At 50.4% G+C, this 15,770-nt stretch overlaps 1 protein-coding gene across 2 annotated transcripts in view; it reads right to left on the minus strand.

Annotated features, from left to right (window-relative positions):
• Positions 1 to 15,460, minus strand: part of GFPT1 (glutamine--fructose-6-phosphate transaminase 1) — a 31,425-nt gene extending 15,965 nt beyond the window's left edge. For both annotated transcript variants that reach the window (XM_029963888.1, XM_018088560.2), the window contains exons 1-12: positions 15,359 to 15,460; positions 13,841 to 13,966; positions 13,069 to 13,127; positions 11,836 to 11,970; positions 10,533 to 10,594; positions 9,798 to 9,877; positions 5,955 to 6,060; positions 4,625 to 4,788; positions 3,788 to 3,883; positions 3,408 to 3,505; positions 1,874 to 1,994; positions 293 to 450 (exon numbers count right to left, since the gene is read on the minus strand). In XM_029963888.1, the coding sequence (XP_029819748.1) occupies positions 293 to 450; positions 1,874 to 1,994; positions 3,408 to 3,505; positions 3,788 to 3,883; positions 4,625 to 4,788; positions 5,955 to 6,060; positions 9,798 to 9,877; positions 10,533 to 10,594; positions 11,836 to 11,970; positions 13,069 to 13,127; positions 13,841 to 13,955 (1,194 nt within the window). In that variant the 5' untranslated portion in view covers positions 13,956 to 13,966; positions 15,359 to 15,460. The remainder of the gene's footprint in view (positions 1 to 292; positions 451 to 1,873; positions 1,995 to 3,407; positions 3,506 to 3,787; positions 3,884 to 4,624; positions 4,789 to 5,954; positions 6,061 to 9,797; positions 9,878 to 10,532; positions 10,595 to 11,835; positions 11,971 to 13,068; positions 13,128 to 13,840; positions 13,967 to 15,358) is intronic.
• Between the last annotated feature and the right edge of the window lie 310 nt (positions 15,461 to 15,770).

A 15,770-nucleotide genomic window follows, 5' to 3' on the forward strand; every position in this document is an offset into this window, starting at 1 on the left:
AAGAAAATGAAGAGTGTTGGTGGGCACGTGGTCTGGGACTACACAACGACCGAGAGCAACAGGAAAGAAGGGACTGAAAGCATTTAAAGGGGGAGCCACGTCAGGGCCAAGCCCTTCAGGGGGCTGCAGTGACAGTGACACCAACAGCTGGAGGGGTGGCTGGCTGGGCTCACCCTGGTGCTGGGCTCACCCTGGTGCTGGGCTCACCTTGGTGCTGGGCTCACCCTGGTGCTGGGCTCACCCTGGTGCTGGGCTCACCTTTGTGCTGGGCTCACCCTGGTGCTGGGCTCACCTTGGTGCTGGCCACGCCGATCTCGGGGCCCGCGTTGATGTGCACCCCGCAGTCGGTCTCGCGCGAGATGGAGCTGCCCACGGTGTTGGTGATGCCCACGGTCAGGGCTCCCCTCTCCTTGCAGTACCGCAGGCACATCAGGGTATCTGCTGTCTCACCTGCACACACGGGAGGGAGGGGCTGGGTCCTGCTGCCATTCCCCCGTTCTGGGAGCTCTGTGCCTGCTGCAGCAGCTCCCCCTGCCCCAGCACACTGCCTGAGCCCTGAGCACAGCACAGGCAGAGCTGCCAAACACAAAACCTAACAACGGGATTTGGGGCAAGGAAAACTCAGTGTTCTGATGTGGTTCAAAATAAAAGGGGACAAAAAGGGTATTTTCTTCAACAAACCCAACTTTCTTCCTTTTTTCTGGTTAATAAAAATTTACCTGGGGCAGGGAGGGGTGAGGGAAAAACATATTAGGGATGCCTGGAGCTGCTCGTGAGCTGATCTCAGAGATGGGATAAGAATAGAAGGTGCTGTGTGTCCCTGCTTGTGTCACCAGTTTGCTTTAGTCCTAAAAGGACACACCCCTGAGTGCTGCACATGCGAGGTGACAACAGAAAACCCCAAGGTTAGTTTAGTGCCCTCATCCCTCAGGGCCCAAACCTGCCCTGCTCACTGCTCCACTTACAGCAAGTCCTGTAGAGTGGGAATCTATGGCCAGAACCAGATTTATGGGTGGGGGGAAACAGTTCTTTGAGCTCAGTATTCACTTTGGGTTTGTACTGCCTGGTGAGCGAGCTCAGGTTCCAGGGAAATCTGTGTTGGGTTGCCATATCCAACACTTCAGGGGAAAGATGGAGCCCCTCCTGTGCCCTAAGGAGTGTTCCCTGTTCGACTGGGACAGTTCTCCCCAGGGAGAACTTGACCATGAGCCCCCCAAAGAGGATAGTTTGAAACACTTGCTACTGAGAACACAAAATTGCTACCAAAAGAGTATTTAAACCTGTGGGGATAAAGCAATGACCAGTTTTAGTGTCACAGTTGAAGATCAGTCATAAAAATCTGAAATGGTAAATGCAACTAAGAGGGAAAAACAATGTATTTTTGTATTGCAGTTGTCTTTGAAAATATGAATATGATACACATCATATACTTTTTTTTATGCTTCAGTGTGCCTTTTATCTCCTACTCCATTCCAAGGTGGTTGTATTTTTTGATACTTGTGTCTAATAGTTTCATTTCTTCAGTGGCTCCAATCCACCATATGGCAGTGCTTTAACTAGAGAACTACAACTATTCCAAAGAGCTGCCTTTCCCCAGAGCTCAGCAGCATGCTTTAGTCTGATGATTGATGGAATAATTCCTCACAGAGAAAGGAAACAAAATCACTGTTACCATATGTAAAGCCCAGCCACCCAAACCCTGCAGATGGACGGGAGCAGAACCACTCTGGTTCTCCCCATCTCCAGGCTCCATGTGCCCAGTCCTCCCCTCACAGGTCCCACAGCAAAGCACAGACAAGCACAGGGTCTGGCCCTGCTGCCCCTGCCCTCCCTCCCTGCTGTGTGCAGGCAGGAGGAGTGCAGGGAGCTGTACCTGACTGGCTGAGGAAGAAGCAGACGTCGTCTCGGAACACGGGGGTGTTTCTGTCCAGGAAGTCACTGGCCAGTTCCACCATCACAGGCAGTTCAGTCAGCTCTTCCAGCACCTGCCGGGTCTGGGACGAGGAGATGGCAGGTATGACATCATGTTTATAAAACCAAGTGTTTGCAGCACAAAGAAGCCTTCTAGTTGCCACACACTGGAAAATATTACTCTCCAACTCCCAGGTGAGCATCAGTGCTGGGTTATGTTTTGGTTACTCAGTAGGCCCACACTGAAGTCACCAACTGCCCCTGGTAACGTGCCCTTGCCTTGGCAGCACAAACTCCTCCCTCACAGGGAGACTGCTCTCAAGTCAGTGTCACTTATTATATAATCCTCAGTATGTATTATATAATGCAGGGTGTCCTTCTGTCAGACTGTACCTTGAACTCAGAAAGCAGCACCTATATCCAGGCCAGGCCAGAGGCTGTTGGCTAGTCCATGTTTGAATTATCTTACGGGGCTGATCAGGAGGGACAAACGTGTTCTCTTGTGGCCCTTGTCAGTCAGTTCCCATCGCTGTGCTCTGCAGCACTGCTGAGAGGAGGAAAGGATTCCTCTGGAAAGCTGTGAGCACTTTTAACTGCAACATTTCATGCTGCCAAGCTACCCCCCAGAAAGGCTCCAGCGACCCCTCCCCTGTGAGCAATGGGGGGTCAGACCCTGAGGACAGAACCCCACTGTGGCTGCAGGCACAGTCAGTGCTGCTCTGAGACACAGAGAGGAACTGCTGCACTGGGCAAGCACAGGGATGTCTGCAGGCCCATCCCATCACTGTCCACACAGCAGAGCAGGAAATCCTTCCTGGCTCGTGGCAGCCCCCGCCTTGCTGCACCATTTGCATTCTGCTCTTGCACTGTCCTTCCCCTGCCAGCTGTCTTTTACAATAGAGTAGGTTTTGGTTTTTAAAGCCTTCCATAACCATGAAAGCCACAGGCAACATTTCCATAAGTATTCAGGTTCTTCAGCTTTTTTTCCTCCTGCTGCTGCTGTAACTGCAAGTCTGGTGTTTGCAGCTTTCATGAGGGTCTTCATTCACCTGAGTGCACTGGCTCCATCTGAACCTGAAATCAGTCCTTAACCTGCCTGCACTCTCTACACACTCTCCAGGGAGACCTGAGAGCACCTTCCAGTGCCTGAAGGGGTTCCAGGAGAGCTGGAGCGGGACTTGGGACAAGGGATGGAGGGACAGGACAAGGGGCGATGGCTTCAAACTGAAAGAGGGTAGACTATGATCAGATGTCAGAAAGGAATTCTTCCCTGTGAGGGTGGAGAGGCCCTGGTACAGGTTGCCCAGAGAAGCTGTGGCTGCCCCATCCCCGAGGCCAGGTTGGACGGGGCTTGGAGCAACCTGGGCTAGTGGAAGGTGTCCCTGGGACTGGATGGGCTTTAAGGGCCCTCCCAGCCCAAGCCATTCCTGGCTCTGTGACTCTGTGCCTGCTGCTGAAGGCCAGCTGAGCCCCCTCCCAGCCCAGCCCTCGCTCACCGCCACGCCCGCGTGGTAACTTGTGCCACACGCGATGAGGATCAGACGCCGACACCTCTGGATCTCCTTGATGTGATCCTTCAGCCCGCCCAGGTTCACTGTAAGAAGATTCAAAGACAGAAATTAGGGGGGCCAGGTAGCCGAGATCACTGGTGCTACCACGATGTGTTACCACCTCCATCAACCGCTCAGCAAACAAACATCACAAAAAGATCTTGCCCCCAGCACGTGGAATTCTGGAGGCACCCTGGGGCACACACCATCTGACACCAGCAAGGTTCTCATCCCCCACATCATCCCCTGCTGCCTCCACTGTAACTGCTGTGAGGAACTGCTGGACACTGAGCTGTCAGAAAGGAAGGAGGCTCAGTCTCAATTACCAGTGTAGTCATCAAAGTTGACCCTTCCTCTCATCGTATTAACGACGGATTCTGGCTGTTCAAATATTTCCTTCTGCATAAATGAGCTGAAGTTGCCTATGAAGAAAAAGAAAGAAAACAGATTAGAACACTTTACCTCCTGGTAACTTCAATTTTAAATTACCTCCTGGTAATTGAAATTTTTCCTGTGTTTATAGGGAGAAGCCTGGAGCAGAGTCACTAACGGGCCAGTTACCACTCAGAGATTATTAAATTGATACTTCTTTTTCTGCCAAAGCATCAGCTCATCATGAGAGCTCGATTCAGATTCCTAGAAGGTGTAAGTGAAGGGGCAGATCCAGAATGGCAAGTCTGCTAGGGATCAATCTTGGAAAAAACGGCTGGCTCCGAGCAGGAGGTCAAATTCTCAGCCCCACAACTGTCCCCATTATTGTGTTAACAGCAAGAGGGAAAGTCCCAGCAGATGTAAGGACTTTTCTCCCCATGAGGGTAATAAAGCACAGGAGCAGGTGCTCAGACAGGCTGTGGGATTTCACACAATCACAGAATACGCAGAGTTGGAAGGGACCCACAAGGATTATTGAGTCCAACTCCTGGCCCTGCGTAGAGCCCTACCCAAGAGTCACACCATGTGCCTGAGTGCAATGTCCAAATGCTTCTGTCCTTGGAGATGCTCCAGCCTTGACTGAACACTCTGGTTTGCCTGAACACCCCGCTCTGCTTGGTCCTGGCTCAGGGACTGGCCCAGGTGACCTCCAGAGGTCTCTTCCCCCCTCATTCATCTGTGTTTGCAGGGAGGGTCTGTGCAGCTGCACAGGTGACCCCAGGAGCTCTCACCCTTCATGATCTGCTGCAGCTCCATCTGCAGGGTCTGCACGGCCCGGCCCGGGTGGTCTCCGGCCGTGCGCTTGATGCGGTGGATGGACAGACGCCCGTCCACCACGGCCGCCACGTCGTCGTCCTCCAGGAAGATCACCCTGTTGGTGTGCTCGATGACAGCACTGGGGACACACAGCACTCACGTGAGTCTCCCACAGCTGCAGCCCCTCCCCAGCCCAACACACAGCTTCTGATCCGAGAAAGTTGCTCATTTCAAAGGAATTTCTCTTAAAATCAGACGAGTCCCGTAAAGTGCATTCCCACCCTGCCAATGGAACTGGATTTTTTCCACCCAGCTCATTATTAATTTCAGTGCCTGCTTTAAGGAGAAACTCTGCACTCCTCAGACACAGCAGCATGTGCAGCACTGGGATGTGACCATCAGGAGCTGGGCAGTGAAGCCAGGACAGTGCTTTGCCTTGGCACACAGGCTGCTCAGCCAGAGGAGCAGGTACCCTCCTTGGTTTTTCCAGGGATAAGCCACTGTGGCTACCTCCCCCATCTGCAGAACTGGGGACAGCTTGGCCCCCAGTACAGCCCACTGAGATCTGCTCAGAAGCACCCCAAGAATTAGACACTATCAAACACTTGCCCTGCCTGCAGTTTACCTGGGGAGGGTCAATACTGGCATTACCAGAGGGATTTAACATCTGTGGCCAGGTTTTAGTCTGTGCTCTCTCTCAGCTGAGCTCAGGTACAGCAGCTCCCTATTTTAGTAGCTTTTGTCCTGACCTTGAGCAAGTCACTGAAAAGCTTTAAAACCAGAACACATCAGGGTGTCCTAAGACTCTCCAAAATACCCTGATGAAAAGAGCTGCAGAAGTCAACCACTGCAGGATTTTTACATTCCTGGAGCAAGCATTCATTTCCCTAATACAGAGAATCCCAAAAGCTCTGCTAAGGCTGCAGCCAAGTTAGTCTCTCCTCCCTCTAGGATTACAGTAAGACACCTTTGATGATGAAGGAATTGCATGTTTGAAGAGAATCAACACAATTCTCCTGGTAATTAGCATCTGTCCTGTTAATTTAGGTCAGTACTCTCTCAGGTTTCCCATCAGTAGGAAATCTTATCAACAGATGTGCCTGAAGAAGGGTAACACCACTACTCCAAGGAGAGCATTCACTCCTTGAACAGAAACTCTGATTCTGTTAATATTTGTAAAGCAATGGCCACATACACACCATATCCTTTATTCACAAAAAACCACAACCTCCCCATCTCTTGTTCAAGGCCTCACCTTTAAACAGCCTATTTTTATATACACTAAAAGAGGCTGAAGAACCTTACCTGGCATCAGAAGCAAAGTAATACTCCACAGCTTTCTCCTCCACGGGGAAGAGGCAGGTGGTGCTGTCAACACGGGACAGGCTGCAACTTCCCTTCTTGTCCTTCCCTGGAAGACACGAGGATCAGGAGCTGCCCACACGGACACACTGGGCACAGGTCAGACCCACAGAGGCCCCAAGGCTCAGTACCAACATGAAGCACTGTTTTGATCCCCCTGGGTGGTCACAGTGAGTGGAGCAGTGACGGGACAGGGCAGCACAGCAGCACTCGGTGGTGTTGTGCCCGTTCTCAGTTTGCTTGCAAGGGGTTTATGTCCTTTCCAATTCAATCTGCAAGTGTAGTGTTAGTGCAGGGGTTTAAGCGTAGAGGAAAATGTAAGTAAGAACTCAAATGGAAGTTCTGTGTGGCTCCACCAGCAGAGAGTTCAAGCTGCTTCGTGAGCAGCCACATTCACCCACTCGAACCTGCCCTGGGTGTGATTTTGAGTTTCTCCCCTGCTCCTGCCTCACTGACTCTCCTGAGGCTCTCAGAAATGGAGCAGGATTGCTCTTTTTTTGTCAATTATTCTCAGCACTGGGGAAATTCTTTCAGAGCTGCCACCTGTGCAACCACAGTGCTCCACTGAGCACGGCAGATGTAACCCAAGCCCAGTTCTGTCTGGCTGAGCTCATGGTCAGACACAGCTCAGGAAATCCAGGATTAAGTGCTCAGCGTTGTTCCTGTGCTATCAAATACACCCACCTCACTCTGATCCAAAAATCAGACCTGCTGTGGGTCCTGGGCTGTTGCCAGGAGGGATCCAGGTGTGCTGGAGGGGACAGGACTGAGAAGCAGCTTCGGAAAAACTTGTGCTCAGCCTTAGAGAAATCCACCAGGGATCCTTTCTGGAATACTCTGCTAATTCCCAATACTCTCTGATCTTCCTCCTCAAAAAATACCTCTCAGTGGTGAAGCTCATCAGGAATGCAGATGAGGACCCAACACCTACTGCTCAGCACTGGCCTCCAGCAACATCATTTGCCAGTCACTGTGCAGGGTATGGGAAGGGTGGGGGTGGATTAATCAGCTTATCTACCAAAATGTGGCTATTGCTGAAGAACAACAGCACTGAAGTTACTCTATTCTATATTTATTCCATAATCCTGATGTTGTTTCACCTACTGGACACTGATCTGATTCAGTGATGTAAGTACAGCTCATGGTGTTTAGATTTGTACTTCTGCAAATGAAAATGTAAAGAAAAAATACTGCTTTCATGTTGGTACTCGGGAAGAAAGGTCCACTCAGCAAGGATTTAGAGCCCTCCACTTGAGTTATTAAGTCAGTAAATGAGGAGAACAACATCTTGGTTGTTGAGTTGAGACAGGACAGGCTGATTTGGTGTTGAGACAGGACAGAGCAGAGCTGTCTGTTAGTGGCCATTCCCCAAGAGAAGCACCCAGACCTGATCAAAACATGCAAATTTGGTTTCTTAAAACATAACACTTCCCTGCATTGACTTTATTATGTTGCATTGCTTTCCTGTATTCCAGATTCTACACTGAGCTGGAACTGGAACATGTTCTTACTGTGCACACACACGTGCAGTGTGTGTGATTTCCAAGGAGGGGTTGGGAAGCTGCAGTGAGCATTATCAGCCAATTATGATTATTATGTTATCTATGGATTTGTCCACAGATTGTCCATTTATCTACAGATAATCTGGACTGTTGCTCTCCAGCACCAACCCCCCATTTACTAGAATTTAGAAGCAACACAGAGGTAATCCTTTACTCCTTCACTCTTTTCCCTTCTGAATCAAAAGTGGAGACACCATGGAGAATAAACACAGGTACAGTAAAAATGGGTAGGGGAGTCAGTTTTTCAGCCTCCCTGAGAGCTGAGGTACTTTGGTTCCTGAAGTCCCTGGGAATTAAGGTTAATCTGACTTCAGAATTTTACCCTCAACACTTTACACTGACTTGAGAGCTGTGTTTGCTAAAAAGAAACAAAATCTCACCTGATGTTTGCAGCCAGGTAAACCAGCTCTTGGCAGAGAACACAGTGCACCTTTCCACAAACCCAGGTTTGTTCCTCCTCCAGCAAGAGGGGTTTCTGAGATCCCACCCACTGAGCTGCCAGTGCCTGAGGCCACCAAGAATCAGATCTTTTCTCTCACAGAAAAGGGCTCCCCTGCTTCAGATGTGAACTCAGTGCCTCACATCACATGTGATGGGTTGGCCTTTAAAAAAAGTTAAGTACTTAATGTGAATTAAAAATGGCTCACCCTGATAAATGAGCAGAGGGAAAGAAGTTCCAGCCTCAGGCCAACTTTAATGCTTCGACCAGAGGCTGTAGTTCAGCCTCACACCACAGTCAGGGGCAAGATGCAGCTCTGACAACCAGAATTCCAGAAGGAATTTTGGACAATGCCTGCATCAGGATTATTAGCAGCCTCCTAGTTTAGTGGGCTTTGTTTTCTAAGGTAATTTACTGTTTCCTCCTGTAGTCAGAGCTGCAGGGAACATGCACTGTCATCAGTTTTGCACATATGCTGAGCATTATGTCCCAATATTTGAAATGGGATGGTGGGTGGATTTTCCTGTGTGTTGCTCATGGTGTTTCTGATCAAGAAGAAATTCTGGTTATCCCACTTGTTTCACTACCCTACACAGAAAGCAATAACCACATATTAAAGAGACAATGCATCTTTGTGTCATCTGTGATTCCTTTCCTAAAGAACTGGAGGATTTGTCTGAAATTTCCAGTATTAGCTTTTTTTCTGGTAGGCACCTTCCTCCATTTTTATGGATATTCCATCAAAAGAATGATCCATAGATTGTACAGCTGGAAGTGCAATTGGGAAAAAAAAACAAACCAAACTTCAGACACTCAGTAAATAAACACAGTGTTACATACATACATAAAGGATTACTGCTAATTATCCAACACAACCAAGAGGCAAAGCTGCTGGCACTGGTTCTTGCAGCAAGGGAGCAGTTACACCGTTAGGAAGCAGCAAGACACAGGACAGCAATTGCTCTGGATCAACTCCTTTGGATCCCTGCACTGCTCAGAACACAAGTCCAGGGCCCAGGGACTGAACAGGTTCAGACCCTTCCGACAACAGCAAATTACAGGGTAATTCTCAGTCCCTTTTCACTTTCAGGGGTGCAACTGTGTGTCTGTGGTGGCAAAACCCTCGTGTGAGACAGACAGACAGACAACATAACTACACGTTAAATACAGATGGTCACACAAAGGGTGTGGGACAATTCTGATGCTTAAAAGTGCTGTTGGGGGGTGAGGGAAAGGTTTGGGATCGTGCCAAGCCTCCAACCTAAAAAGTTCTGTCATTTTTGTTCTTGAAAACAGCCAGGTCTAGGAATGCCAATATGCCACACACAGAATACACATCTGAGTATCTGTGTTTAACTATACTGTTACCTGTACTGTACTGAACTGTTCTAACACCCCTGGAAGTGCCCAAGGCCAGGGTGGACAGGGCTTGGAGCAACCTGGGCTCGTGGAAGGTGTCCCTGCCCATGGCAGGGGGTAGAATGAGATGGGCCTTAAGGTCCCTTCCAACCCAAACCATTCTGTGATTCTGTGATTCCATTTTATTCTATTAAGATGTATTTTCCTTGCAGCCACTGGACATTAAAGCTTTGATTATAAAATCGGGGACTGACACGAGGGATGTGGTGGCAGAGCACGTGTGAAAAACCTACTTTAAAAAAATCTCTGATAACGGTTTAATTTACGATTTACAGACAGCAGTTTAAAAGTACAATCTGCATCCCAAGGCACACAAGTCTGTGCAGGATCTGTGCCCTCCCTGGGAGAGGGAAGGGTCCCACTCACCGGTGCGGTACAGGATGGGGATGTGGTCGGTGGAGAGCTTGTGCTCGCTGCGCACGCCGATGAGCAGGGGGCTGCCTCGCCTGCAGGAACAGCAGGACAGCCTCAGACACAGCCCACCCTCAGCCCACCCCAGCACGGCAGCTGAGCCTCCAGAGCCTCCCAGAGCCACTGCAAACAGGAGAGGCCACAACAGAGCGAGAGGATCTCGGAACGAACACAACACAAGGATGTGAGGAACCTGTCTGAAGGTCAGAGAAAACTCTGCCAGAGTCACTGCAATCCCACAGACACCTGAACTGGGAACTGCTCCTCAGTGCACGTACCCACAAACAGGCATTGGCACCAAAACTCAACACCTGTGTAGGCACATGTGTGGCTAAACCAACCCAGCTGATGTTGATGTGTAAAAGTCAGGCAGAAAACCTGAACACGGGGCTGGCCCAGCTTCCAGGTCAAATGGAGGACCCACCCAAGTGCTGCCACAACAGCAAGCACCAAATAAAAGATAAAACCATCTTCTTTCAAATCACAACCAGAGTATACCAAAAAAAACCCCAAAGCTTTTTTATCACGACCAGACCAGGTGTGATACAGCTGGTCACCAAGACATTTTCCAAATATCTCTGGGAATTTTCTGTTATGGCAGATGAAAAATAGGAGAAAGGAAATTAAAAACAACAGCTACTCTCAGCCCAGCACATCCAGTGTGATAAAAACAACCTCTACCACATTTACCTGGTACCGACGGCCTGCCCAGGATAGTGAACACTCTTGAACACAAGGGCAAAAGCACCTTCCTGGAACAAGAGAAACACAAACTGTTTATCCTTTCACGTGAGGCCTGGGCACCATTTCAGTATTCCCAGTACAGAAGCTGCTCCCGTGTTTCTGGGAACAAAGAAGATACACCAAACAGGTGGTTCCACAGATGTCTCAGAACCACCTGTAGCTGCAGCCCCCTCACCCTGGAAGGATCTCCCTCCCCTGAGCCCAGGCTGTGCATCCTTAACCATGGAATGAGTGTTCTGAACCCCAGAGAGACACTGCAGCCAGACAGCCTTGGTTACCCACCCCATGCTCCTGCATTAGCTCAGAGCACAGTGAAGGGACCTACAAAGGCCAAGGAAGCACCAAAACCTTGGGGTGTTTGCCCAGGTGAGGTGGCACAGAACGTACAGGTGAGCCAAACCTGCCAGCAACACACGCTCTTGGCCTGCTCAAGAGCTCCTGGCAGGGAAATCACTGAAAAACTCTCCTGAACGAGGTGCTCTGGGATGAGAGGTAAATTGTGATGGATCCTGTTCCTGCACATGGCTGGGCACGGACTGACACGTGGAACCAGAGGCTCTGCGGTGGAGTTCCCACAAGGGGTCAGCAGCTCTCCCAGATGGAGATTTCAGGAAGGACTGGAAGCACAGACTCACCTTCACACGATCTCTCCCAGGCCAGCTCCCACCTCCCACACTCAGCCCCCCACACCCCAGGGACTGGCAGCCTCCAAGGGCTGCTGTGCCCCAAAATGGAGACCTTTTCCAGATGAGCACTGACTAATATTAAAGAAACCCAAAGGCATGTCTGAGATGAACTGCCAGAGGCAGGAGAGACAGAAATGTGCCCCCGAGCATCCTGCAGTGGTGGCACAGGCAGGCTGCCCTGGGCAGTGCTGGAGGGCAGCTGCTGATCTTGGGCACTGTGTATCTGCCCTGGCAGCATTACCAGCTGCTGGATGACCCTCTCCACCAGGGTGGTGAAGCAGTGCTGCCTTTGGCACTGTGTGTCTGTGCTGGGTGCCCTGGCAGCACTACCAGCTGCTGGGCAGTGTGTCTGTGCTGGGTGCCCTGGCAGCATTACCAGCTGCTGGATGACCCTCTCCACCAGGGTGGTGAAGCAGTGCTGTCTTTGGTGTCTTTGGCACTGTGTGTCTGTGCTGGGTGCCCTGGCAGCATTACCAGCTGCTGGATGACCCTCTCCACCAGGGTGGTGAAGCAGTGCTGCCTTTGGCACTGTGTGTCTGTACTGGGTGCCCTGGCAGCATTACCAGCTGCTGGATGACCCTCTCCACCAGGGTGGTGAAGCTGATGTCGTCGCTGTCGCGGTTGTCGTACATGTACTTGACCAGCTTGGCGATGCTCTCCGTGTCCGTCTCCGACTCGAAGTCGTAGCCTTTGCTCTCCTGCAGCGACAGCACGTGTGGGTGACCAGCCCCCTGCCTTCCCTCCCCTCTCCCTCCTCCCTTTGTTCCTGCATTTGCTTTTCCTTCCTTTCTCCTAACTTTTCTTCTTGTTCTTCCTTTTTATCCCTCCCTTTGACTTTTCTGACCTTTTTCTCATAACTTTCCTTTTCTTTGCTCCCACCTTCCTCATCTTTCCTTTTCCTTCCCTTTTTCTTGCCTTTCTTTTTTTTTCTGCCCGCCCTTTTTCTTTCCTGCCTTTCCTTCTTTCCTTGTTTTTTATCCTTCCATACTGCAGTTGTTCTTCCTCTTTTCTCCCATCTTTTTTTGAATTCTTCCCTCTACTTTTCCTCTTCCTTTTACTTTTCTGCCTTTCATTTTTTCCTTCTTTCTCTCCTCACTTCACATTTTCCTTTCATCCTTCTTTCCTGCCTTTCAAACTGCAAGAATATGAGGAAGGGAGCACAGGGCAGTGAGTGGGAGTGGGAGTGAGTGCAGAATGGAAGAGAGTGAGAGTGAAGGGGTGAGTGTGAGAACATGAGCAGGGGAGTGAGGAGGAGGGGGATGTGAGTGTGAGTGGGGAGGGAGAAGGAGTGAGTGGAATAATGAGGGGGTGTGAGAGAGGGAATGTGAACAGAGAGTGGGAGACTGGGAGTGGGAGCAGGGGTGTGAGGGATCAAGGAGGGAGTGTAAATTGGGGGAGTGAGCACTGCAGTGAGTATGAGTGTGAGAATATGAGTGGGGGAGTGAGGAGGGATGGGAATGGGAAGGCAAGTGGGAGTGAGGTAGAGAGGGAATGGGGGGATGGAACTCAGGAGTAGGAGAGTTACTGTGAGAGTCTCAGTGAAGTGGGGGAGTGGAAGGAGTGAAAATGAGATCTGGGGAGTGAGTGAAGGAACAGGACAAGTGGGGAGTGTGAATGTGAGTGGGAGAGTTTGAGTGGGGAAGTGAGTGTGAGAATACAAGTGGGGGAGTGAGTGGGAAGTGTGTGAGCACAGGTGAGTGGGAAGTGTGTGAGCACAGGTGAGTGGGAAGTGTGTGAGCACAGGTGAGTGGGAAGGCAGGGAGGGAGTGTCCCACACACCCCCAGGGGTCACTCACCAGGAATTTGCGCAGGTCCTTGTAGTTGGTGATGATGCCATTGTGGATGACAATGAACTCTGGGGACAGAGGAAAGGCCCTGTTCAGCCCCAGCACCAGCCCCAGCCTGGCAGCAAAGCCCACAGCCATGGAACTGACCCCAGAGCCCACAGAACGTCACTGTGGGAGAGGCACTTGGCAGAACAAAGCAGATTCACCTCCTGCTGGGATTCCCTGCTCTGCCCTGCTGGTGTGGCTGGGAATGGCAGAGGATAAGAGTGACCTGGGTGGGACCAGGGCTGCCAAGATCCTGCAAAGCTTCTGGAGTCACTCAGGTACTTGGCAGCTTCCATCCTGCTGGGAGCAGTTAAACTCCCTGCTGCTCCTGGGGCAGCTACACCCATCACAACCCACACTGTGACAGCCCCAAGCACAACAACCCCTTCTGTGCAGTGGGATCGGGGAAAAACCAAAATAAATGGGGAAAAAAGTATACAAAATCCTGCTCCAAGGAACGGTCACGAGAGTTATCACCATCCAATTTCCTTCTGCCTTTACCTTCCTGCTCTGTGCCCACACACCCACCCAACCCCTGGGCACCAACCCCACCCCTCCCTGGGATCACCCCTCGCTGCCAACACACCCCGTGGCCAAAAACCGAGTCCAGCCTCTGCAGCTTCCCCTCAGCTGGGCTCAGCACCACTGAATAAACCCCCAGCCCTGGTCCAGCCACCCCTCCAGGGCAGGGGAGGCAGCAGGAAGCTCCTGCAGAGGCCCAGGGGCTCAGACTCACCGTTGTTCTTGTCGGAGCGCTGGGGGTGGCTGTTGATGGGGTTGGGCTCCCCGTGCGTGGCCCAGCGCGTGTGGGCAATCCCCAGGTGCACGTCAAACTCGATGTCCAGGTCCATGTCCTGTTGCTCTGCAGCAGAAGGGGAAGGTTTTAGTCCTGAGGGGCTGTCCCTACCCCAAGGTGAGGTGGGGGTCTCCCCAGGCCTCCGGGGATCACAGGACAGGAATGCTGGCAGGGAAACAGAACCAGCAAATCCCACAGGACACGGAATCACAGGATTGTTAAGGCTGAAAAAGACCTTTAAGATCATCAAGTCCAACCAAAACACCAAGGTGTTTCCAGGGATGGACAATGCAGACCGACACAAGCAATCACCCTGCATTTCTCACCTTGCTAAAACACAAAATAACCTTTAAGAAAGAATCCAACCTTGTTATCTCTCAGGATGCCCCCGTGACCTGTCACCTGTGACTGTGCCAGCCCACCTCATGGCTACACACCACTTAGTTATTCATCCCTAACCCCTGTCTCTAGAAAATGTACCATTAGCAATAATATTTCTTTGGAAAAAAAATACTCCTTTTGTTCCACAAGTGTCTCCACAATCTCTTTAAAACTATCCTGCAACTTTCTTGAGCAGACAAACGTTTCCTCAGGAATCCTTTATCTCTCTCCTGTTTCTGTACCACACACCCCACCTCCTCTGGCCTTTCTGGCTCCTGGTTTACACCCAGAGTAGACCAACCCACCTCCTTCTGGGACACACAACACTCTGCACCTGAGGGTAACACAAGAGTGGGTTAAAAAGACTTGAATGACATCAACACAGCAGTTTTGGGATGGGAAACAGAGATCCTGACTGCTCTGAAAAGCACTTCCCCACCCTCACACAGCCCACCTGTATCCCACTCCCAACAACTCTGTGCCTTTGCATCGAGCTCAGATTTAATGAGCTTAACATCTCAATCAAGGGAACACAGAGAAGCAGAAAGGGCTGCAGAAGCCCTCACTGCCTGCTCTCATGATATGACAGTGTCACACACCAGTGCTTTCCCAAAGCCACCTGCAGAGCCCATCACCCCCAGATGGACAGACTGAGCTGGGACAAGTGTTACAAGTGAGCAGTTAAAATCCACCTGGTGAGTTATTAGAGCATTTCTCTCTGCTCAAGCTCTAGATAATTATCTCTCATCTTAAGGATTGATTTTGTTTTGGGTTTTTAGGTCCTTTTTAAAACATATTTCAGGTCTATTTTACTTTAACAGGCTGTGACTGATTTGTCTCAAGGAATCAGGACTTCTCTGTGCCTTCACCCCACACCCACAGGATCACTGGGGAGTGCTCACAGCACATGGTGCCTTCACAGCACAGGGGTGAGTGTTGACACCTCTGGCTCTACACACCCAGGCCACTTGGAAATACAGTGCTGGTGGGTAAAACAGGTGATATCCAAAACCCAAACGAGGGGAGAGGACAGCTCAAGGGAAGAGGGTAGGCAAAGGAGGAAAGGGAGATACTCACTGTGAACCTCTTCATCCAGGGCCTTCACTTTGCCCTTCTGCTTGATAATATGGATTTTGCAGGCATTGGCTTCCCAGTCTTTGTCATTTCCACCATCCAGTCCCACACCTAAGCACCACCATGGGACGTGGAGAAAGAGAGTGAAGTGCAGAAGTTATTACAATCTTTGAAGCAAACCAATACTGCCCTTTCTTCTTTTTCCAGTGCCCTTTCTCCCTCAACATACAGGTAAGAAACCCCTCAGATCAGAAATAAGTTTTCCTTTTGCCACCCTTGTCAGTATTTTTAAAGCCTTAGGAAAAAAAAAAGGCATCAAGAATGTTTATAGAAATCTGTATATTGAAAGTTAATCCAAACCTCTGACCACAGGCACGTCCAGTTTGTGTTTCAGTTTTCTTCAACAGTAGAAGAC

This window comes from Manacus vitellinus, unplaced genomic scaffold, assembly GCF_001715985.3.
Source record: "Manacus vitellinus isolate BGI_N305 unplaced genomic scaffold, ASM171598v3 scaffold_105_pilon, whole genome shotgun sequence".
Lineage (NCBI taxonomy): Eukaryota > Metazoa > Chordata > Aves > Passeriformes > Pipridae > Manacus > Manacus vitellinus.